Source organism: Capra hircus, chromosome 15 (assembly GCF_001704415.2).
Source record: "Capra hircus breed San Clemente chromosome 15, ASM170441v1, whole genome shotgun sequence".
In the NCBI taxonomy this organism is placed as follows: domain Eukaryota; kingdom Metazoa; phylum Chordata; class Mammalia; order Artiodactyla; family Bovidae; genus Capra; species Capra hircus.
In genome coordinates, this window is record NC_030822.1 from 29,724,370 (window position 1) to 29,748,452 (window position 24,083).

The window sequence follows — 24,083 nt, forward strand, 5'->3', positions numbered from 1 at the left end:
ACATGAGAATTAACTCTTGTCTCAGGGCTATAGGGTTCAAGAGAGTAGAAGAGTCAGCCTGAGTCAGAGAAGAAAAAATGGAAATCTGTCTGTTTATTATTTTGTATAGGGTCTTACTTTAGGGAAAGAAAGGAGGCCAAAGATGCCTTCTAGCTTTTCCAGTCCAATTTACCAAGGGTACAAGAGACAGGGACTTGGGACAGGGCCTCTGAGAGCTAGCAGATGAAAGTCTTCATTGTGCTGTCCCAAGCGTAAAGTAAGGAGTCTCAAGCAGCCTCCACCACTATCCAGCACTATTGTGCTAGCCACCCTGGAGCATGAATAGTATCTGGAGAAAAGCCTACAGCCCTAACGAAAGGGAGCATCACTCCTTTCAAGCAAGCAAGGTCAGCTGGAGACAGCTGTTTACAGAGAGTGGGCCGTGTTTGCCAGTTCTGATTTACAAAACCTCGGGGCAGCTCCAATAAGCACATTTAGGTTCAGCTCAATCAATGTTTATTGTCCTCTCCTTGATGCCAGGCCCTGGGCTGGACACTGAGGACACAGAAGAAACATGAGACAGGCCTCTACCCTAAGGATGCACATCATTTAGGTGTAGAAACAGTCGTCAAAACAGGGTTAAAATAGAGCAGCACGTCCTACAACAGAGGAAGCACAAGGAGCCCCTTGTTAATGGTAGGAGAAGTAACCCGGTGCAGGCAAGTAGAGGTTCCTCAAAGAGGGAGATTTGTTTTCCCCCTCCTCATCCTATATTCCTCAATGGGATTTAAAGGTTCCGGATGTATTAACCAAGAAGGAAAGTCTTGCAAGTAGACAGAACAGCATGTGAGAGGTTTTGAAACAGTATGATGATCCATGAGATGGGAGAAAAGCTGGAGGGAAAGATGGGACAGATGGCATTAGACATATCATTAAGCTTCCTTTTCTAAAAAGCCAAGGAGTGGGTCAGAGCATGGTATACACAGAAAATTATCTATGAGAGAGGATCCCAAGAAATTTAAAAAAGCAAAAAACTCACACCCAAACAAAACTAATTTTATTTCCTGCTAATTTATGTAAGACTTTTAGAAGGAGGATATTCCAAAATAAAACAACTCCAAGAACTTACTCTAAGGCGTCACAACTCAGAAAGGGTGTAAATCACTCCTTCTCCTGAATTTTAAAAGCACTTTGTATCCTCCCTTTAGCACTTGTCACTTTCTGCTTGGGAGAATAGTTATTTGTGTCTTATCTAGTGGTTTATCAGCTCCCTGTGAGCATGAACCAGGTCTTGCTCTTTCATACTATAAAACTTTATTGCAACTCAGTCTGAATAGGCAAGGTACCCCCAACAGTACCTAGCATGTAATAGATCTTGGAAAAAGATAGCATGATGGAGTTACATGATATCAGAGCTAAAAGACTCATGAAGATATTCTAATCCAGACTTTCTCAAACTTGTGAAGAATCTGACAAAAGCTATGGATTCTTTTCCCAGAAAAACTCATACATAGAAAACATTTTACTCACAACTTCATGGCCAGCCATATCCAGAGAGGTATGGTTCGGTTCAGTTCAGTTCAGTTCAGTTCAGTTGCTCAGTCATGTCTGACTCTTTGCGACCCCATGAATTGCAGCACGCCAGGCCTCCCTTTCCATCATCAACTCCTGGAGTTCACTCAAACTCATGTCCATCGAGTCGGGGATGCCATCCAGCCATCTCATCCTCTGTCGTCCCCTACTCCTCCTGCCCTCAATCCCTTCCTAGCATCAGAGTCTTTTCCAATGAGTAAACTCTTTGCATGAGGTGGCCAAAGTATTGGAGTTTCAGCTTTAGCATCAGTCCTTCCAATGAATACCCAGGACTGATCTCCTTTAGCATGGACTGGTTGGCTAACTTGCCCCAAATCACAAAGCTAATAAGTAGGAGAGCCAAGCCTAGAATACAAGTTTCCTGGTTCCCAATTCAGTACTCTTCTCATTACAAAGGAAAAAATTTAGTAGGGTTGTTTCCTGCTGGGAGGGTGCCTGATACAAGCCTCAGGTGTGGCAATGTTTCTCTTAACAAAATTCCTTGATATAAGGATGATGCTCAGAAGAATATGGCAAGTTTAGTGGCTTCTGAGGTCCAAATGCAGTGGCCCTGGACCTCTGCTAAGGTGAGAAACAATGGGAGATGTGCAGGGTTTCATGGGACCATCGAACTAAGCCAAAGAACCAAAAATGACATTGAAATCTCCCCAAGAACAGCAAAATCTTCCTAACTATACTGTTTGCAGGTCAAAAAGCAACAGTTAGAGTGGAACAATGGACTGGTTCCAAATTGGGAAAAGAGTACATCAAGGCTATATACTGTCACCCTGCTTATTTAACTTACATGCAGAGTACATCATGTGAAATCCGGGCTGGATGAAGCTGGAATCAAGATTTCTGGGAGATATATCAAAAACCTCAGATATGCAGATGACACCACCCTTATGGCAAAAAGTGAAGAGGAATTAAAGAGCGTCTTGATGAAGGTGAAAGAGGAGAGTGAAAAAGCTGTCTTTAAACTTAACATTCAGAAAACTAAGATCACAGCATTCTGTCCCAGCACTTCATGGCAAATAGATGGGGAAACAATGGAAACAGTGACAGACTTTATTTTCTTGGGCTCCAAAATCACTGCAGATGGCACCTGTAATCATGAAATTAAAAGACACTTGCTCCTTGGGAAAAAAGTTATGACAAACCTAGACTATGTATTAAAAAACAGAGACATTACTTTGCTGACAAAGATTCATCTAGTCAAAGCTATGGTTTTTCCAGTAGTCATGTATGGATGTGAGAGTTGGACCATAAAGAAGGCTGAGCATGGAAGAGTTGATGCATTTGAACTATGGTGCTAGAGAAGACTCTTGAAAGTCCCTCAGACAGCAAGCAGATCAAACCAGTCAATCCTAAAGGAAATCCACCCTTAATATTCATCGGAAGGACTGATGCTGAAGCTGAAACTCCAAAACTTTGGCCACCTGATGAGAAGAACTGACTCATTAGAAAAAGCTGATGCTGGGAAAGATTGAAGGCAGAAGGAGAAGGGGATGACAGAGGACGAGATGGTTGGATGGCATCACCAACTCAATAGGCATGAGTTTGAGCAAGCTCCAGGAGATGGTGAAGGACAGAGAAGTCTGGCGTGCTGCAGTTCATGGGGTCACAAAGAGTTGGACATGACTGAGCAACTGAACCATACTGTTTACAGGAAGTGATAGAATCCTGACTCAAAGACAGACTGACTTTCAAGCCAACATTGTGTCCATCCCACCACAGTCCTCTTCAAATGCACAAAAATCTAACTACCACAGAAGCAATCCTGAAGCTGGAGCCAGAACAATAGACTAAGTAATCCTAGAATAACTCCCAGTTATCTGTGATAAGGGATTCAAGAAACACACACATCTTTTAAATCTGCTAACACACAAGCGAAAAGAATCAGTGATTTGGCTGAAAATCCACTTCTATATGCCACAAACCATTCATTCAACTAAACTAAATGTATCATTTTCATTGTGAGGTCCATATTGAATGAAATACTAAGACAGTTCTTTTCTTTAAGTGTCACAGATAATAAAACCAAATCATTTGCTCTTCCCTGTGATAATCTCGCCTAGGGACAAGGTTGGGAACTGGCAATAACATCCCCAACTCGGGATCATACCCAAACTACATAACTGGAGAGAATTGAGGGACGACCCCCTATCCTTTCTGGCTCCAATATAATCCAGCCTATACACATCTGGTCTTCTGGGTCTTTGCAAAAGCTATATACTACCTTTTCCTAAAGGACCCCTAGGGACTTCCCTGGCAGTCCAATGGTTAAGACTGCACTTCCACTGCAGGGGGCACGGGTCCAATCCCTGGTTGAGGAGCTAAGATCCCACGCGTCTCGGCCAAAACGGCCAAAAGAATTCTAAAAATAAATAAAAGACTACTGCCCCCTTTACCTCTTCTGGCTTAACTAGGTGTTTGTATCTTCCAATGCCATGCGTGGGCTTTGACCTGTAGTGCCGACTGGTGGTCAACAGAATGCCACCTGAAAGAGAAAAAATAAGACAAACCTGTTTCAAAATTCCTCAGGGACAGACAGATCATACATGAGGAGACAAATTCTCCACTGCAAGATGGAATATCTGGGGACAGCAAGCCTCTCATCGGTTTAAAGAACCAGAGTTATTTATTGATCCTGAGCTGACATTCAGTTTACCCCTTTTCTCTCTCCTTTTGGCCCCTGGACTACATTTAGTCCCCGCTTTGAGAAATTCTCTCCTATTAGAGCCACTGGTGTAGGGGGACAAAATATATTCTTACAATATACATATTCTCCTTTAATCCCTGTTATTTTAATTTTCATTTACAAATGAAGAAACTGCAGCTCAAAAAGTAGGAATTGGAGAGAATGCCAAGGTGATCAGTGGCTAGGACCCTGTGCTTCCACTGTAGTGGGCATAGGTGTGATCCCAGGTTGGCAAACTAAGATCCTGCATGCCATGCTACAGCCAGAATAAATGAATAATAAATTAAAAATAATAATCAATTAATATAATAAATAACAATAATATACTAATAATATATTTTTAAAAGCAAGAATTGGCAAAGGTCATCCAGCAATTAAAAGGCAGAACTGCAATTTAAACCCAGGTCTATCTCACTAAACAGCCTGTGCTCAGATGTGTTATAACATCTGAATTTCTAGAATACAAAATCTAGCTAGACTTGATCATTCCCATATCTGATATCAGTTCCTTAATTTTACCCTTCACTGGAACCAGCTCTGTTATGTCTGTGTATCTCTCTTGCTCACTCCCCACCTTCTGCAAAAGTACTGGTCCTAGGTTCTGCCTTCTTTCCTCCTAGCTCCTGTGGTCCTGCCCTCATCTCCCCAAAACCACCACTTTGTGGGGTGCTAAATACAAAATGGTGTGGAAAAGTTTAATGACATCTAGTAAAATACTTCTTAAGTTTCTCTTTTCTAAAATGTGCTTCCAAGTAGTCTGGTCTGTGTCAGGCCAATCAAGAGTCATGGCTTCAACTATGGAGAACAGTATGGAGGTTCCTTTAAAAACTAAAAACAGAGCTACCATATGATCCAGCAATCCGACTCCTGTGCACACATCTGGAGAAAAACATGGTTGAAAGGATACATGGACCCCAATGTTCATTGCAGCACTATTTACAACAGCCAGGACATGGAAGAAGCCTAAATTGTCCATCAAGAGAAGAACGGATAAAGAACATATGGTACATACGTACAATGGATTACTGAGCCATAAAAAGAACGGAATGATGTCATTTGCAGCAATAGTGGACCAAAGAGATTGTCATACTGAGTGAAAGAAAGTCAGAAAGAGAAAAACAAATATATATCACTTATATGTGGAATCTAAAAAAAAAGTACAAATGAACTTATCTACAAAACAGTAATAGACTTACAGATGTAGAAAAACTTATGGTTACTAGGAGGCAAGAGTGAGGAGAGGTAAATTGTCAGACTGGGATTGACATACACACACTACTATATATAATATAGATAACTAATAAGGACCTATTATACAGCACAGGGAACTCTACTCAGTATGGGAAAAGAATCTAAAAAGGAGTGGATATATGTACATATATAACTCATTCACTTTGTTGTACATCTGAAACTAACACAACATTGTAAATCAACTATACTCCAATAAAAAGTTAAAAAAAAAAAAGAGTCATGGCTTCAGAAACTTTCCCTGCATTCATAATCCACAATATTTCATCAAGACAACCCTAGGATATCATGGATCCCTTCCATGATATGCATTAGCCTGCATTTACAATTACATGCCAACAACTGTACAGATACTGGGACAGTTACAAAGATGACTATAATATGCTACTTTTCCTTGAGACACTCAGTATGTACTGGCGAAGGATAATGGGAAGGCAGATAACTACCTTATGGTGTACAAAATACTTTAATGGAGATAAAAGCAAGGAACCTAGATGAAAGAACAACTAACTCTGTCTGGGGCGTGAGGTGGGGGTGAGGGAGTGAAGGAGGGTACCAGGGAAGGGTTCAGAGAAGTAACAGCGGCATTCTTGAAAGAGAAGTAAGAGTTTACCATGCAAGGAAGAAGGAAGTATTTTTGGCAGAGATTTCCAAATAACTGAGGTATTTTTTGGTCATGGTCCCAACAGACCCTCTGAGCCTTCAGGTTCCAGACTCTACAATCAAGGGTACCACCCAAAGAGCTAATATGCAAAACCCCTTGATGGGTACACAATCATGCTCAGACCACAGCTTTGAAAATGAATTCATCCACCAAGATTTTATTATGACTTTAATACATGACCTTCCAAAAAGTACTGAACTCCCCAAAGCATGCTTACTCATTCAAAAAATATTTATTACTACCCAACAGAGTAGCCAGCAACAATTATACCCTCTCAACCATGTGACTTGCACATACCAAGAGTTATGCAGTGTACAAACCACCCAATATCCATGGAAGGCCTGGTTGGTGCTGCCCTAGATGCTGGAGCTCTAACAATGGACAAACACAAAGCCCCTGCAATACAGAACCTATGGTCTGTTGGTGAGACTAATATCAGCGCTGGGTGAAAAGGGCTATGATCAGAGCCATATACATGGGATAGGCATTAAGACTGGACTTGTGGTGTCAGGAAACGATTCTTAGAGCAGGAGAGTTTTAAGTAAAACCTGACAAGTGGCTTGGAGTTAGTGAGGCAACAACACAGAATGAGGAGAGGAAGAGTCAGAGAGAGAATTTCAAGGCAGAGTATGAGGAGGAAGGCGGCAAGAGACGAGCTTACAGAAACAGGCAAAACTTAGGAACAGCTTAATTATTCAGTAATTATGATATATCAGACATTGTACAAAGAGGTGGAGATATAACAGGGGACATGACCAACAAAACTCTGCTTATGGAGCTTATAGTCTAGTAGGAGGAGGGAATAGTCACACAAAAAATATGAAATTACAAATTGTGAAGAATGATAAAAAGAGCTGTGGCAATTCAAACGGTGGATCTATTTTAGACTGAAATATTAGGAAAGCCTTCTCTAAAATAGAATGACCTGTGAACTAAAACTAGATGTCAGAGGAAAATAATAATAGTGGTTATCCCCAGGGAGAAGTGGCTAGAAGGAGAGAGAGATTTACTGCTGACTTTATACTCTTGAATCTTAAATTTTTTTTTTGTATACATGCATTATCTACTCAAAAAAATAAAATAATAAATTGAGACCCAAAAGACAGATATGGAGTTTATTAGGTAAAAGATAAGAGTGAATGTTCCAGGCAGAGGGAATAACATGTGCAAAGGCCTCAGTAGGTGACACAGATTGGCATATTCAAGGAACTAAAAAGGCTGTCCATGTGGCTGAAGCAAAGCAAGAGGGACTGCATGCACCAGACATTAGGGTGGGGGGTTGGAACCTACCACTTTGGGCATTGTTAAGGGTTTGGATTTCATGCTGAACATCAAAGAAATTATATGCCTAATGTGTTTTTAAAAGATCACTTTGGTTGTTGTGGGGGGAAGGCGAGTGTGAATGGAACTTCAAGCAAAGATTCAAGTAGTAGCCTTGGCTGAGTTGTTATTAGTCTTCCTGTATCCATACCCCCATCTCTATTCCATCCTCTAAAGCTGACAAATGAATCCTTCTAAAACACAAACCGAATCATGTTATTTTCTTTCATTAATTCAACCCTTTATCCATTGCACACACACAATTTTTAAAAAGGTCTTGCAGTATTTCAAAATGTTTGATAATTTTCCACTGTCTGAAGTTTGTACTCATTAGGCAAGCTTTTAAGAGCCTTAATTTTGTAATTTAGTTCCAACCACTTCATGTCCTCACTCTCCATCCTCCAGGCCTATAAAACTTTGCTTCTCAGCCACAGAGCTACACTTGGCATTCTGTATAAACCATGAAGCTCTCCTGCTTCTGTGCTGTGCCAGGCTGTCCCCCCGTGCCGGGACTCCACCTCTCTGGTGATATCCTTCATCGCCTCCAAGGCCAGCTTAAATGTCATTGTCTCTGTGCTTCCCTAAACATACAAACATCATCAAGAGTTTACTTTATGGTTACAGCTCTCCCATGCCTCCACTGTATAGTAAAATATTTGGTGTAAATTAAAAAACAACAACAACCCAGGTGCTAGTCACCATCTTTAAGTACATAGAAGCTCAATCACCCACCGCTGGCTTTACATAATAGAACCAAAAGTGATCTTGAGATGATGACACTCCTTAGGTGAACACGCCACAAATGCTTGCCTCAGCTTCCCATCTACTGCAACTCCTTGGGAAGGAGGCATTTGCAAGTTCAGTTTGGGGCAATTCCTATAATTAGAGCAGCTGGTTAATTAAGAAGTTAGTTCAAACTACTGTTAAATTAACCATTTTCTCTCTTAAATGAACGGTTTTGGTCAAATTACCAATGGTTAAACTGCTTAATTAGCCAGTTGTTTTAATTATAAAATGTACAAGTTTGAAAGCCTCTGATTTCCACTAAGTTCAACCGAATTTTTTCCCCCTACTTGGGTCATTAAGCTGGTTTCCTGCTGTCATATCAACACTGCAGCCTCCTGAGAGAAAAGGCAACTCTTTTCACTGAAGAAGACACAAAACCCCAGGACTTCAAAAGGAGGCTTTGAAAATCTTTCAATTGGTACAATTATAGATGTAATCATGTATTGAGTTTTCCCGCAACATGTCCCTTCCCTTTATATATGCCAGCGTCAACTGTCCTTCAATGTCCTTGTTTACTAAACTGGGAACTAAACTCATCAATCCAGGATGAAGATAAACAACTTCTTTTTAATTATTTCTCCTTCAAGATTGGAACAAGCATTTAGAGCAGGGCTATGCAGGAGAGAAAGAGGGGGAAACTGGGGTAACCCCAGCCAAGAATCTAATTACAGGATATTTTTTCCATTCAATAGACCACAAGTCCCTGAAGGGCAGATACTACCCCCAGCACCTGGCAAATAGTGTGTGTTCAGTCAGTGTTGGGGTGCTTTTGTTTGCTTGTTTTGAAATTCTAGAGATATTTTAACAAGGCAATCTGCAATGATTTGACTCTGGCAGCTACCCACTTTTTTCAAAATCTCTTTTCAAACTTCTTTCAGTTTTTCTAATTACACTGAACTACTTGGACTTGAATGTACCATGCTTTGCTGACTCCAGCTTTTTGCTCATGCTATAATAAGAGGAGTCTGAGTTCCCTTCATTTAACCTCCTTATATATTTACCTCTCCGTGTACATTTAAATCAGTTAAAAAAAAAAAAAAGATGGTCACTACAATCAGGCTTTTCCCTTAGAGAGAGCAGCTGGGATTGTAGCCAGGACCCACAAGGTATGATGGGTAAAGGGACACTGCTTCCTCCTCATTTTTTCTGAACACCTTATAATTCAATTTTAAAATATCTGACTTTATAGAAATGTCAAAGACCCATGAAAAATGCCAACAAAGCTGTGTCCTTTCAAAGAGAATTACCTTGGCATGCAAGGTAAGTTACCCTGGACCTGGGAGCCTTCTAGGCACTGAGATTCCACAATCGAAATGGGCAAAGGAAAAGATCAATGGCCTTGAAAATAATGTTTGTAAATGTTTGAAAATATGTTCAACCAACTAGTAATCAAAGACATGCAAATTACAAATAAAAGGGATGGCATTTTAAAACTTATTAATATCAGTAAATGTAAAAGAACAACACTCAATATTGATAAGTATATAAACAGGGATTCTAAAATACAAAAAAAAAAAGAAAACCCTACAAAATGGTGCAATCTTTCTGAAGAGCAATTTGGTAATACACATCAATAGCTGTAAAAACATGCATTTTCAAGGACTTCCCTGGCAGTCTAGTGGTTAAGACTCCAAGCTTCCAATGCAAGGGGCTCAGACTGGATCTTTGGTTGTGGGGGAATTAAGATTCCAAGTGCAACCAAAAAAAACACCAAACCTAAAAATGTGCACTTCCTTTAGCCCACCAATTAGACTTTTAGAAATATATATCCTATGTAAATAATCACACAAGGGCACAAATACTAATGTGCAAGCATGTTTATCATAGAACTGTTTACATTTCAAAATTTTGGAGACAAAATTTCTCCAAATAGAAAGCTAAGTAAACTGCTATTGTCCATCTTTCTTTTCAAAAGGATCTCTTTTTCAATTGGACTTTTTTCAATAGCATTTAACATGCCCCCATTTGATCTAGCTTTAAAATCAAGAATAAAACAAAAAGTTACCTCAGGATTAGGTAGTTATCAGATACTAAAATACATTACAAAACTATAGTAACCAATAGTATTAAAACAACTTGGTACTGCTATCAAATATACAGATAGATCTATGAAACAACACAAAGTTAAAATACAGTAGGTTCTACATCTATATGAAAACTTAGTATATGATAAGGTAACATCCTCAAATGTATGGGCAAAATGTTGGATGTTTCAATAAATGTTAAAATAACTGGCTGCCCATTTGCAGGGGAGAAAACTGCATCCACACCCATTTCTAATTCCAGATGGACCACATGTTACAAAAAAACAAAAACAAGATAAATGAAGGATTTTTAAAAATAATCTTGAGGAAGGGAGTAGAGATCTTTCTAAGCATGAAACAAAATCTAGAAATCAAAGATTAATGAACTGAGCTACACAAAAATTTTAAACTTCAATTCAGCAAAAAGGAAAAAAACAAAAGTCAAGAATAAATGACTAGAAATAACACAAAGCATTTATGATAGGAAAATGTTTATTTCCTTTCTATATGAAAACTATGTAAAAGTTCTTACAAATAAATGAAAAAGCATGCAATTCAAAAGAAAAATGGGCAAAAACTATAAACAGGCAGTTCACAAGAAAAGAAAAAATGGCCAAAAAAAAGAGAAAAGATGACAAACTTTCTTAAGAAATGCAAATTAAAATCAGACATAATTTTCACCAGCAAAAAAGTAAGATGTTTTGTAAAACCCAGTTTGGGGCAAGAAAATAGAAATGTAAATTAATACAGCTTCTCTGAAGGGCAATCTGACAATACTTACCAAAATTTTCAACTCACAACTCATTGACTCAGCAATTTCAATTCCAGGAATTTCTCTTACAAATGTACAGGAACAACTTTATAAAGATGTATAAAAATGGTTGCTGTGGCATTTTTGAAATAACAAAACCTGAAAACAACCTAAGTATCCAGCATTAAGATACAGTAATATACATATATAACGTATATGTTCATATACCACAAAACCTTCCTGAAAAATATACAAGAAACTGCCATCAACGCATACCACTGAGGAGTAAGACCTGGAAACAGGAGTAAAACCTGGAAACAAAAGCTTTCATTATATACCCTTTAGTACAATTTCTATTTATTTTTAACATCTGCATGCTTTTATAATTTTCAACAGTTGATAATTTTAATTTATTTTAAAAACCTTCCTCAGAATACACATCAGTTCAAAATGAACTTATTATCTGGTTATGGGATAAGGGATGAGTCCAACACTAGGGGACAAAAAGGTCTTGAACATAATCCTTATTTTTTAATATACAAGAAAAAATACAACAATGAAAGTCTAACAAAATGTGCAGTGCTTAGTCGCTTAGTCATATCTGACTCTGCGACCCCATGGACTGTAGCCTGCCAGGCTCCTCTGTCCATGGGGATTCTCCAAGCAAGAACACTGGAGTGGGCTGCCATGCCCTATTCCAAGGGATCTTCCCAACCTAGAGATCGAACCCAGGTCTCCAGCACTGAAGCCAGATTCTTTATCATCTGAGCCACCAGGGAAGCCCACAAACAAAATGTGAATAACTGCTAAATCTGGGCTCACTGACATATTATCTTTTCACTTTTCTATAATTTTTTATATCTTTCAGAATTAAGTGTCATTAAGAGAAACATAACCATTAAAAATACTCTTTCCAGACCTCCCTTTTGGGCAGTGTATAAGAATTCACCCGTGGATGCAGGAGACATGGGTTCTATCCCTGGTCCGGGAAGATTCCACACACTGTGGAGCAACTAAGCCCCCACAATACAGCTACTCAGCCCCACTCTAGAGCCCTCAAGCCGCAAGTACTAATCCCGCAGGCTGCAACTACTAAAGCCCAAGCACCTAGAGCCTGTACTCCACAACAAGCAAGTCACTGCAACGAGAAGCCTGTGCATAACAAAGAGTAGCTTCTACTCGCTGAAACATGAGAAAGCCCACACAAAGCAACAAAGACCCAGTGCAGCCAGAAATAAACAAACAAACATACATAAAATGATTATTTTTTCATCTTTCCTTAACCCCACATCCCTCTCCAGCTTCTGCCAGTTCTCTCTCCTTCCATTCAAAAACAAACTTCTTAAATATATTGTCTGTAACAGCTTTCTCTAACTCCTGAATTCCCATTCATTTGTCGATGCAGTTGATTTTCACAACTGACCTCACCACACCTACACAGATACTACTCTCCCTACGGTCACTTCTATGTTGTTAAAACCAAGGGATATTAATTAGTCTATATCTTTTGCAAGCCCCTCTCAGCAGCACACAGATGAAACTGGTTAACCACCCTCTCCTTCTTAAAGCACTATCATTTTGGTTGCCATGATACTATACCATCATGGTTTTCTCCTACCATGCTGGCCTCCCTTTTCAAGCTCATTAGCCATCTCTTTCACCCTCTACCCAATTGTTTAATGTTGGAGTTCCTCAGGGCCTGATCCTTGGGCCTCTTCTCTACTTGTGTTCCCTGGATAGTCTAATTCATTCTCAAGAAATATCAACAGTATGATGACTTTCAAATTCAGTTTCAATGCAGACCTATATTTTGAGCTCAAGATCAGTGTCTCCAGTGGACTACTTAGCATATTTTCCTAATAAGCACTCCAACTTAACATATTCAAACACCAGACTCAGATTCTTACCCTACAAATTGTTTCATTTAAGGCAGTATATTCAAAACAAGTATGTAGAATATTTATTTATTATAGTGGAAACATATTCACCATAGATTAAGTGGAGGAAAAAAGCAGATTATGAAGCATTATATATAATTTGTTCCCATTACTGCAAGACAAAAAAATACATATATACACACAGAGATAGAGACAGAAAGAGAAAAGGCTAGAAAAAGATATACCTAGGCTAGGAAAGATATACCTATGTTAAGCAATAATTTCTGGAGGATAGGCTAGGATTACAAGTGATTTTTATTTTCTTCATTTCCTTCAGTTTCTTCGTGTGTGTGTGTGTAGTATTTATTTTCCATATTCTCTAAAATGCATGCTTTTCACTTTTATGATCAGATTTTCTTAGCTCTTTTTTCCTTCCTGATAGGATGTAATATAAAATTCAGAGCATCAATTATTAAGTTTTCTTGCTAAAACTATTTAATTTAAATCTAGTGAGAATTTTAGATCTAACTTCCAGTTTGCAGGAAGGGGACAGAAGAACATGTCATAAAATACCACAAGAAAATAATCAGACAAATTAAAAAGCAAGGACATTCTATAAGTCAAACAGTCTAGCCTAATCAAAAAGCATCTGCAGCTGAAATAAAATAATGAAAGAACTGTTCTATATTAAAGGTGACATTATAGCAAAATGCAAAGCATGACCCTTCTTTGGGCTCTTGGTTATAAACAATCTCATAAAAGACTTTTGGGGGACACCCAAGGAAGTAGATAGAGTATTAGATGACACTGAGGCATTATTATTAATTTTCTTCAAGGAGATAATGCTATTGTGGTTCTCTAATAGAATGGTAAGAATATCCTTGTTTCTAGAAATGCATGCTTAAGTATTAGGAGTAAAACATCAACATCTGATCAAGAAAGCTGAACCTGACAAAATGTTAACAACAGTTGAATTTAAGTGATGGCTCTAGAAGTGTTCATTATATTATTCTTGGAAAAAATAAGAAAATAAGAAAAAAATATTTCTTACAACACTTTAAGTTTTCTAATGGCAAGGACCATATCATCTTAATTTTGTACCCCCAGCACCTAAAACGCAGCCTAGTCCAATAAATATCTGTTGAGAGAATGAATAAATAAAAAGAAGCACATATTTTGAGAGGTTGGGCTTTAGGTCTGGTGGAAGTGGTGATTCTCTACACATTGCTGCCATTGTCCAAAATAATTAACAGATGTAAAACTTAGGTCATGCATGGCACGTAATAAGCACTCAGTAAATGTTAGTTCCATTCCTTACTCCCATTCTTTTATTTCTGATACTCTTTTTTTGGCCACACCATGTGGCTTGTAGGATCTAATAAAGTTCCCCAACTAGGTGTCAAAACCATGCTCCCTACAGTCGAAGTGAAGATTCCTAACCGCTGGACCACCAGGGAATTCCCTGTTTCTGATACTCTTTAGTCATATAACAGATGTCATTATCTAATGGCTGCTTTGAAATCTGTCACATAATAAAGTAAAAATGGCAAGTAATAGGATTGAAACATTGAAATTCATTGAGTTAACCAGATTGAATGGATTTATTTTGGATAAAATCATGTAGAAAAAGCCTTAGCCTGGTAGATAATGGACATGAAAGACAGGTCTGGAATAGTAGCAATAATAATAATAACAATAATTAACATTTTTGAGAACTTTATATGTTTCACCTCACTGAATCTTCAAATAATTCACTGTAGTTTGTACTATAAATTCCCCTCATTTTTTAAAGTGAGAAGACCAAGTCATAGAGAGGTAGTTAAAGGTCACAGAACAGTATGTGTGAGAGCTGGAATCTAAACCTACTACAGAACTCTTGCTCTTAACCCACAATTTATGTTCCTGCCCACTGATCAATTCGATGCGAGGGGTAGGACTTGGTCCCAGCCAATCTTCCCGAAGATATATTTGGCAACTTTTCAGACAAAATTATACTAGTGCTAGAGGGCCACTTAAATCAACTAGACCACATCAGGAAATAATTGCTTACCTGCAGAACAGATGGGATTCTCTCCTGAAGTTCTGAACCTAAAAAGAGGGAGAAAGCATGTTCAGTACAGTTAGATATGCACATTTTATTTGCACAGCTACCAAAACTTGTATGCTCCTCATTATAGATATGTCAATACTACACTTTTCCTTATTCTATCCTTCTCTTCTTTCCATAAATATTATTAAGTACTTACTATGGGGCAGACAATGTGTTAGGTCCTGAAGATGCAAAAGTAAGTAAAATATCTCTATCTATGGTCTAGTTGGAAGAGAGATGTGTAAACAGATATGAGCTACAATATAGTCCTGGTACAGAGCAAAAACACATACAAGATTTAGTGGAATACATAGGAAAGTGTGATGATTTCTACCAGGGGATGAAACTACTGGAGCTGAGTTTTTAAAAACAAAGAACTATTCTCAATTGTTTAGCCTTACAGAAAAAGCATTCTAGGCAGAGATATGAGAGCAGTATATCTGGGAAACAGCAAGCAGGTCGGTGTGAGTGGCATTTCGGCAGCAGGGAAGGGGGCAGGGCAAAAGAGGCAACCAGGGACCAGGTTACACCAGGTTATGAAGACCTCATAACCTGCGGCGAGGAGTTTGGTCTTTGCTCTGCGAAGGCAGTGGGAAGCTCCTGGTAGAGTTTAATCACAAAAGTGATGTGATCAGGTTTGTTTTGGAAAGTTAACTCTGGTGAGGAATGAATGGGAAGAAGTGAAACTGAGACAAGAGAAACTACCAGTAAAGTGGTTCTTACAATAGCCTTGTGTTATTAGAACATATTTCAAAAGTAAGGCTGATGGGATTTGTCCAGGAATTAGATACAGAGTAAGAGAAACAACAGTATCAAGCATGACTCCAAAGATTCTGTCCTGTGCAACTAGATAATTGGAGTTGTCATTTACCGAGAATGGGGAAGGAGTGAGATAGCAGGGGAGTTAATGCTTGAGATGCTTAAGAAACATGTAAGGGGAGAGGATGAAAGAAGAATGCTGTGTGAACATTCTAGTGGGATGCAAATATTAGCTATATTTAATTACTGTTATTAATATCCTTACCTCAAGAGGGAAAAGGCTTGCTTAAAAATGGTGTCATTCTTCAGACACAGCACCTATAGCAAAACAGCCACATTAGACCAACCATAAGCATTCACAGACCTCCAAGTACCTCTTCACCAAGAGGCTAGAAACCCACAGCACACAAACCAAAACAAAACCCAAGTCTCTTGTCTAGCAAAGAAGCTTCTCTACAGTTAATACTAAACATGCAGGCAAATCAAGGCCATGTTCTTTCCTATTTCACCCACCACAGAAAACGCTGGAAAAACAGAAACGCTGCTTTTTTTAATTCACCCTATTTCCCCTTTCTAATTTGATTTATATTTTCTAATATCAACAACCATTATGCATATGTCAAGCACAGGCACCATGCAAGGGACTTTGAATTCTAATTCTCAAAACACTGCAAGGCAATTCCACAAGTGAAGCAACTAAGGCCCACAAAAGTTATATTCCAGGAAATTACAGCTAACAAGTGGCTAAAACGACTGCTTTACTCCAAAGACTATGTCTCTATTACAGAATACTGTCTCTTTTAATAATAACAACAATAATAACAACTATACCAACATGAACAAAATAATTATAATGAAAGGAGGTAGTTGCAGTGGCAGCCTCCCTTCCCAATCTTACCCCTAATAACCCAGTTATTTCTATCTCACTCTGCCCTGCTGGCACTCACTCAAAAGATCACTGGTACAGCTTTACTAAGGTAGCCCTTAACATAGAGGAGGTCTTTTTATAAAGTAACTAGATAGTAAGCAATAAATGGCCTTAAGGTTCCATAACATAAAGAGAAACTCCTGTCCACTATGATAACAGTTTCAATTCCTTCAACATGTATGTGTTAAGTCCATTATGTGTAAAACCCTTCAGAAACAAACGAAAGTCTGAGAAACTGTCATAGACAAGAAGAGTCTAAGCAGACATGACTAAATGTAATATACTAGGTAGGATCCTAGAACGGAAAAAGGACCCTAGATTTTTTTTTAAATGAAAGAAAAATTAGTGAAACATGGACTTGATAATAATATATCAATATCAGTTCATTAATTATAAAAAGTATACCATACAAATATAATAGGGAAAATCGGATATGGAGTATATACAGTATTGTCTTTGCAACTTTTCTGTAATTCTAAAACTATTCTAAAGTTTTATTTTGCTTTTTTGGCTGTGAGGCATGGCACGTGGGATCTTAGTTTCCCCACCAGGGATCAAACCCCTGCCCCCTGCAGTGGAAGCACAGAATCCTAACCACTGGACCACCAGCAAAGTCCTCTAAAGTTTATTTTTTATTTTTTTAAATTGTATTTATTTATGTATTTTAATTTTAATTTTTACTTTATTTTACTTTACAATACTGTATTGGTTTTGGCATACATTGACATGAATCCACCATGGGTGTACATGGGTTCCCAAACATGAACCCCCCTCCCATAAAGTTTATTTTTTAAAAGCCTAATAGGTGCCAACTATTGTGGCACTATGAAAGGGATTAGAAGAACAAAATGTAACAATATGAATGACCTTGGAACCATTATGCTAATAAAAGAAGACAGTCACAAAGGGCCAGCATTGTATGACTCCATTTATATGAAATATCCAGAATAGCAAATCTATAGAAAAAAGAAAGACTAGTGGTTGCCTGGGAAGCTGGGGATGACAATTAAGGGATATGGGACATCTTTGGGACTTCTTTCTGGGGTGATAAAAACGTTCTAAAATTGCTAGTAGTGACGGTTACACAATCCTGAATATATTTAAAGTGATTGAATCATACACTTTAAATGGGCAAATTGTATGGTATATGACATATCTCAATAAAGGCTTTTTAAAAATGTAAGCACAACCCCCATTTTATAGGAGTTTGAATGGCTGGAGATATGAACATACATTTGTATTAAACAGCTAAGTAATACCACAGCATCATATGATTAAGTCAAAATAGGTGGCACAAACAACTGATGCCTCTAGCAGGAAATCCAGGTGTTAATGGCAAGGAGTTCTCTAGCTTTGGAGATGTTACAGATATTGCTGAGAATCTGCCCAAAGTCATGAACCTTCTCCCCAGACATATATAGACACAAATATACAAAAGGCTGCACACTGAGCACAGAGAATTACATTCAAAATCTTCTAATAACCTATAATGGAAAAGAATCTGAAAAAGAATATGTATATATTAATATACGTCTATAACTGAGTCACTTTGCTATACACCTGAAACATACTATAAACCTACTATACTTCAATTTTTTAAAATGCAGGGAAAAAAATGCAAGATGTAGAACCAAATAAAGTGAGGGAGGAAAAAAAGGTTACATACTACTTCAAGAGATTCACTGAAACTCTTAATATCCCCCACAAACCACTATGCTAAAACAAGAGATCCTCAAAGGCAAGAGTCATGTCATCTTCTTCTCAGGCACACTGTTGCTTTAATAAATAAATAAATGATTAGGAAGGAGTGAATGACTGCTAATCATTGCTACCATTGATTACTACCCACATCTATTTTGTTGAGCACCTACTATGTGTCTAAATCATAATTTCACTACCAGATAAGTATTATTATCCCATTTTACAGTTGGGGAAACTGAGATTAAGTATGATTAAGTAACTTTAATTGTAACAAAGTCAGACAGCTACTATCAGAACTAGCATAGGATATTAGGTTTCTGACTCCAAAGCCTGTAATTTTCCCCTATTCTACACCCTCTCTCCCATAAATGAAGGTGTTAGTGCTTAGGAAATCAGGAGGGAAATGTTCAAATTTAGGAAAGGTCTCCCGGAGAATGTGAGGTCATGAAGATTGGGATATGAATAGACAGAAGGAAGGACAAAGTATATAGACAATCCTAAAAACTATAAATAAACCAGATACTAAAAGACTCTGTAAACATGTGTACAATATTCTTAACCTAATGTTGGCCAGCAAAAAAGAGCAGTCACAGGGGCTCCAGTTGGCTCCCCTACCACTGGCCACCATACCTTGGTCAGTAATTTTCCCCTCTCTGGAGTTAGAGCCAATGACTCTAAGGTCCCTCCAGGGCCAAGATCTATCAACCACAACAAACAGAACAGAAATCAGAGTGAACAGAAAGTACTCTTAAATGGGTCACTTCATACAGAAGAGGTACTGGATGGGAAGAAAGCTAGGTAAGACTGATCTTTCCTCACTTTAAATGTTCAGATTTCTGAGTCTCTATAACTGCTATGAATTTAATTATCTAAAAGCCAACCCTTTTTAAGGGTGGACAACTGTCTGGCAGACAACCAAATTATGGCATGAACTCTTCCTTTCAGCTCTGGGAAATGTGCTTCCTCTTCCCTACAATGCTCAGCATTATTTACCAGGACAAAAGTAATCTATTCTGGGACTGTATCCATAAATATTCTCTCTCCCCAGACAGCAAAGGAAGAGCAGCTCCAGCTCTGGAGCAAACGGAAGAGGAGGCCAGTGACTCTAGTGAATGAATGAATGAGGACATAAATGCCCCAGCAGGTTACAAAAACACTTGTCCCATAAGCTTGGGAGTCAGGAACTGGGAAAGGACTACACAGTGACTTAAGAACCAGTCATGGGGCAAAAGCTATAGTGTGCGAGCAGCTTCAGACACCAGAGTCCTGGGGTGGGTGGTGACAGTAGTGGGTAAGGGTCCCATGAGGCAAACACCTGAGAGCTCTTCTATGAGTATTAACAGAATATATCTGCATACTAACAAATATTACTTAAAATAGCATTGTTACTATCACTTACAGAGTAACCTTTGTTCTAAGCACTTTGCTCAGTTTTTCATCAATCCTCTAATACAGGAATGGAAATAATTGCCTCTTTTTATAGAGGAAAAATATAATTAATATAATGATGTCCTTTTCATTATAGGGGACGAGAATGCAAAAATAGGAAGTCAAGAAACACCTGGAGTAACAGGCAAATTTGGCCTTGGAGTACAGAATGAAGCAGGGGAAAGGCTAATGGAGTTTGGCCAACAGAACGCACAGGTCAAGAGAACACTCTACACATGGACATCACCAGATGGTCAACACCAAAATCAGATTGATTATATTCTTTGCAGCCAAAGATGGAAAGGCCCTATAAGGTCAGCAAAAACAAGGCTGGGAGCTGACTGTGGTTCAGATCATGAACTCCGTATCACCAAATTCAGACTTAAACTGAAGAAAGTAGGGAAAACCACTAGGCCATTCAGGTATGACCTAAATCAAATCCCTTATGATTACAAAGTGGTAGTGAGAAATAGATTTAAGGGACTAGATCTGATAGACAGAGTGCCTGATGAACTATGGACAGAGGTTCATGACATTGGACAGGAGACAGGGATCAAGACCATCCCCGTGGAAAAGAAATGCAAAAAAGCAAAACGGCTGTCTGGGGAGGCCTTACAAATAGCTGTGAAAAGAAGAGAAGCAAAAAGCAAAGGAAAAAAGGAAAGATATAAGCATCTGAATGCAGAGTTCCAAAGAATAGCAAGGAGAGATAAGAAAGCCTTCCTCAGCGATCAATGCAAAGAAATAGAGGAAAACAATAAGAATGGGAAAGACAAGCAATCTCTTCAAGAAAATTAGAGATACGAACAGAACATTTCATGCAAGGATGGGAACAATAAAAGACAGAAATGGTATGGACCTAACAGAAGCAGAAGATATTAAGAAGAGGTGGCAAAAATACACAGAACTATATAAAAAAATCTTCATGACCCAGATAATCACAATGGTGTGATCACTCACCTAAAGCTAGACATCCTGGAATGTGAAGTCAAATGGGCCTTAGGAAGTATCACTGCGAACAAAGCTAATGGAGGTAATGGAATTTCAGTTGAGCTATTTCAAATCCTAAAAGATGATGCTATGAAAGTGCTGCACTCAATATGCCAGCAAATTTGGAAAACTCAGCAGTGGCCACAGGACTGGAAAAGGTCAGTGTTCATTCCAGTGCCAAAGAAAGGCAATGCCTAAGAATGCTCAAACTTCCGCACAATTGCACACATCTCACACGCTAGTAAAGTAATGCTCAAGTCTCCAAGCCAGGCTTCAACAATACGTGAACCATGAACTTACAGATGTTCAAGCTGGTTTTAGAAAAGGCAGAGGAACCAGAGATCAAACTGCCAACATCCGTTGGATCATCAAAAAAGCAATAGAGTTCCAGAAAAACATCTACTTCTGCTTTATTGATTATGCCAAAGCCTTTGACTGTGTGGATCACAATAAACTGTGGAAAATTCTGAAAGAGATCGGAATACCAGACCACCTGACCTGCCTCTTGAGAAATCTGTATGCAGGTCAGGAAGCAATAGTTAGAACTGGACATGGAACAACAGACTGGTTCCAAATAGGAAAAGGAGTACGTCAAAGCTGTATATTGTCACCCTGCTTATTTAACTTTTATGCAGAGTTCATCATGAGAAATGCTGGGCTGGAGGAAGCACAGGCTGGAATCAAGATTGCCCGGAGAAATATCAATAACCTGAGATATGCAGATGACACCACCCTTATGGCAGAAAGTGAAGAGGAACTAAAGAGCCTCTTGTTGAAAGTGAAAGAGGAGAGTGAAAAAGTTGGTTTTAAAGCTCAACATTCAGAAAACTAAGATCATGGCATCTGGTCCCATCACTTCATGGGAAATATACGGGGAAACAGTGGACAGACTTTATTTTGGGGGGCTCTAAAATCACTGCAGATAGTGATTGCAGCCACGAAATTAAAAGACGCTTACTCCTTGGAAGGAAAGTTATGACCAACCTAGATAGCATATTCAAAAGCAGAGACATTACTTTGCCAACAAAGGTCCATCTAGTCAAGGCTATGGTTTCTCCAGTAGTCGTGTATGGATATGAGAGTTGGACTATAAAAAAGGCTGGGCGCCAAAGAATTGATGCTTTTGAACTGTGGTGTTGGAAAAGACTCTTGAGAGTCCCTTAGACTGCAAGGAGATCCAACCAGTCCATCCTAAAGGAAATCAGTCCTGTATATTCATTGAAAAGACTGATGCTGAAGCTGAAACTCCAATATTTTGGCCACCTGATGTGAAGAGCTGACTCATTTGAAAAGACTCTGATGCTGGGAAAGATTGAAGGTGGGAGAAGGGGACGACAGAGGATGAATTGGTTGGATGGCATCACTGACTCGATGGACATGAGTTTGAGTAAACTCCGGGAGTTGGTAATGGACAGGGAGGCCTGGTGTGCTGCAGCTCATGGGGTCACAAAGAGTTGGACACAACTGAGCGACTGAACTAAACTGGAATGATCGAGGAAAAAACAAAAGCTTTTAAGTTGCCAGAGTTTTAGATTTGGTAAGACATGCCAAGAATTCAAACCAAGTCTAACTCCAAAGTCCATGTTTTTCATTCTGGGGTGTGAGTGTGTGTGTTTGTATACATGCGTGCTCAGCTGCTCAGTGGTGTCTGACTCTTTGCAACCCCATGGACTATAGCTCACCAGGCTCCTCTGTCTATAGGATTTTCCAGGCTAAAATACTGGAGCAGGTTGCTATTTCCTACTCCAGGGGATCTTTCTGACCCAGGAACTGAACTCATGTCTCTTGTGTTTCCTACACTGGCAGGCAGATTCTTCACCACTGCACCACCAGGGAAGCCCATTCTGCCATACTATCTCTCAAAAATACAATAGCAACTAACAGCAGCAAAATTCATATAATAATAATAGCCTAAGCAGTTCTGCCATTTTTTGAGTACTTGCTATATGCCAAACATGATTTCCATTAACCCTCGCAACCATTCTATGAAGCAGGTATTTATACCCCCATTTTACTGTGAGGAAACCAAAGCTCAGAAAGATGAATTAACATACCTGCTGCACATACCTAGTAAGTGATGTTTGAACTGACCTTTTCCTAAGTTCTTTCAAAATTGCTTTTGTTTGTAGTTTTTCCTTTGGCCATTCTTCTGAATATGTATAATATGGTGACTATCAAAGCCTGTCTTTGCCCTGAGTTGTTATAGCAGTTAGAAACACAAATTAGAGATTCACACAGACCTGGGTTTGAATATCAGCTCCTCTGTGTTACTAGCTGTATGATCTTTGGCAAGTCTCTTAAAAAATATTTGGCCTCACATACTATATGATTTCATTTATATGAAAAGAGCCAACTCGTTGGAAAAGACCCTGATGATGGGAAAGATTGAAGGCAAAAGAAAAAATGGATGGCAGAGGATAAGATGGCTAGATATGATCACTGACTCAGTGGATATGAATCTGAGCAAACTCCGGGAGACAGGGGAGGACAGAGGCTGGCCTGCTACAGTCCATGAGACTGCAAAGAGTCAAACTTGACTTAGTGATGAACAATATCAGCAACTTTAGGCCAAGTATATTGTAGGTTGGGTACCTACAGACATGAAGAAAATACAATTTCCCACCCACAATCTTTCTAATGAGGAAAGCAGATGTGCAAATTACTTATTATATTGCAATGAGAGATCAGTATAATGGGCTGCACAGGTCACAAAGAAATGAAGGACTGACAGCTGGGAAGATCAAGGAAGGTTCTCATTCTTCATTTCACAGATGAAGGAAACCAAGATTATTATCAAATTAGGGAGATGTAAAATACTCAGAAAAGGAAAGGCAGTGGGGTTTTAGGAAGGATAGAAAATCTAGGCTCCAATCTCAGTACTACCACAAAAGAGACTATTGACCTGTAAGCAAGGCATTCATTCATACAGGCATTTGGTAAAGTATTTGAGAACTATTATGCATCAGGTATTGTACCAGTAGTTTCCATCTCTTTATTTGTTGCACCTGCCAAGATTATCTCACAGTGAGATTAAATGAAATTATGAAAATGAAAGCAGTTCATTAGCTACAGAATAATGTTAACATTCCTATTTGTATAGTTCTTCACACAAAATACTCTTACTGACATTTTTTCTATAATTTTTATAATTCCATATGATAGGCATTATCACTTGCATTTTACATATAAGAAACTGAAGCAGAGAGGCCAAATTACCTGCCTAAGGCCACACAGCTAGCAAGAAGTAGAACACAGCTCTGATGCAA

At 38.7% G+C, this 24,083-nt stretch overlaps 1 protein-coding gene across 1 annotated transcript in view; it reads right to left on the reverse strand.

Annotated features, from left to right (window-relative positions):
* MRPL48 (mitochondrial ribosomal protein L48) overlaps positions 1-24,083 on the reverse strand; it is a 52,500-nt gene that overhangs the window by 26,522 nt on the left and 1,895 nt on the right. Inside the window, exons 2-4 of the mRNA XM_005689960.3 lie at positions 16,036-16,088; positions 14,973-15,010; positions 3,963-4,051 (exon numbers count right to left, since the gene is read on the reverse strand). Coding sequence (XP_005690017.1) covers positions 3,963-4,051; positions 14,973-15,010; positions 16,036-16,088 — 180 coding nt within the window. The remainder of the gene's footprint in view (positions 1-3,962; positions 4,052-14,972; positions 15,011-16,035; positions 16,089-24,083) is intronic.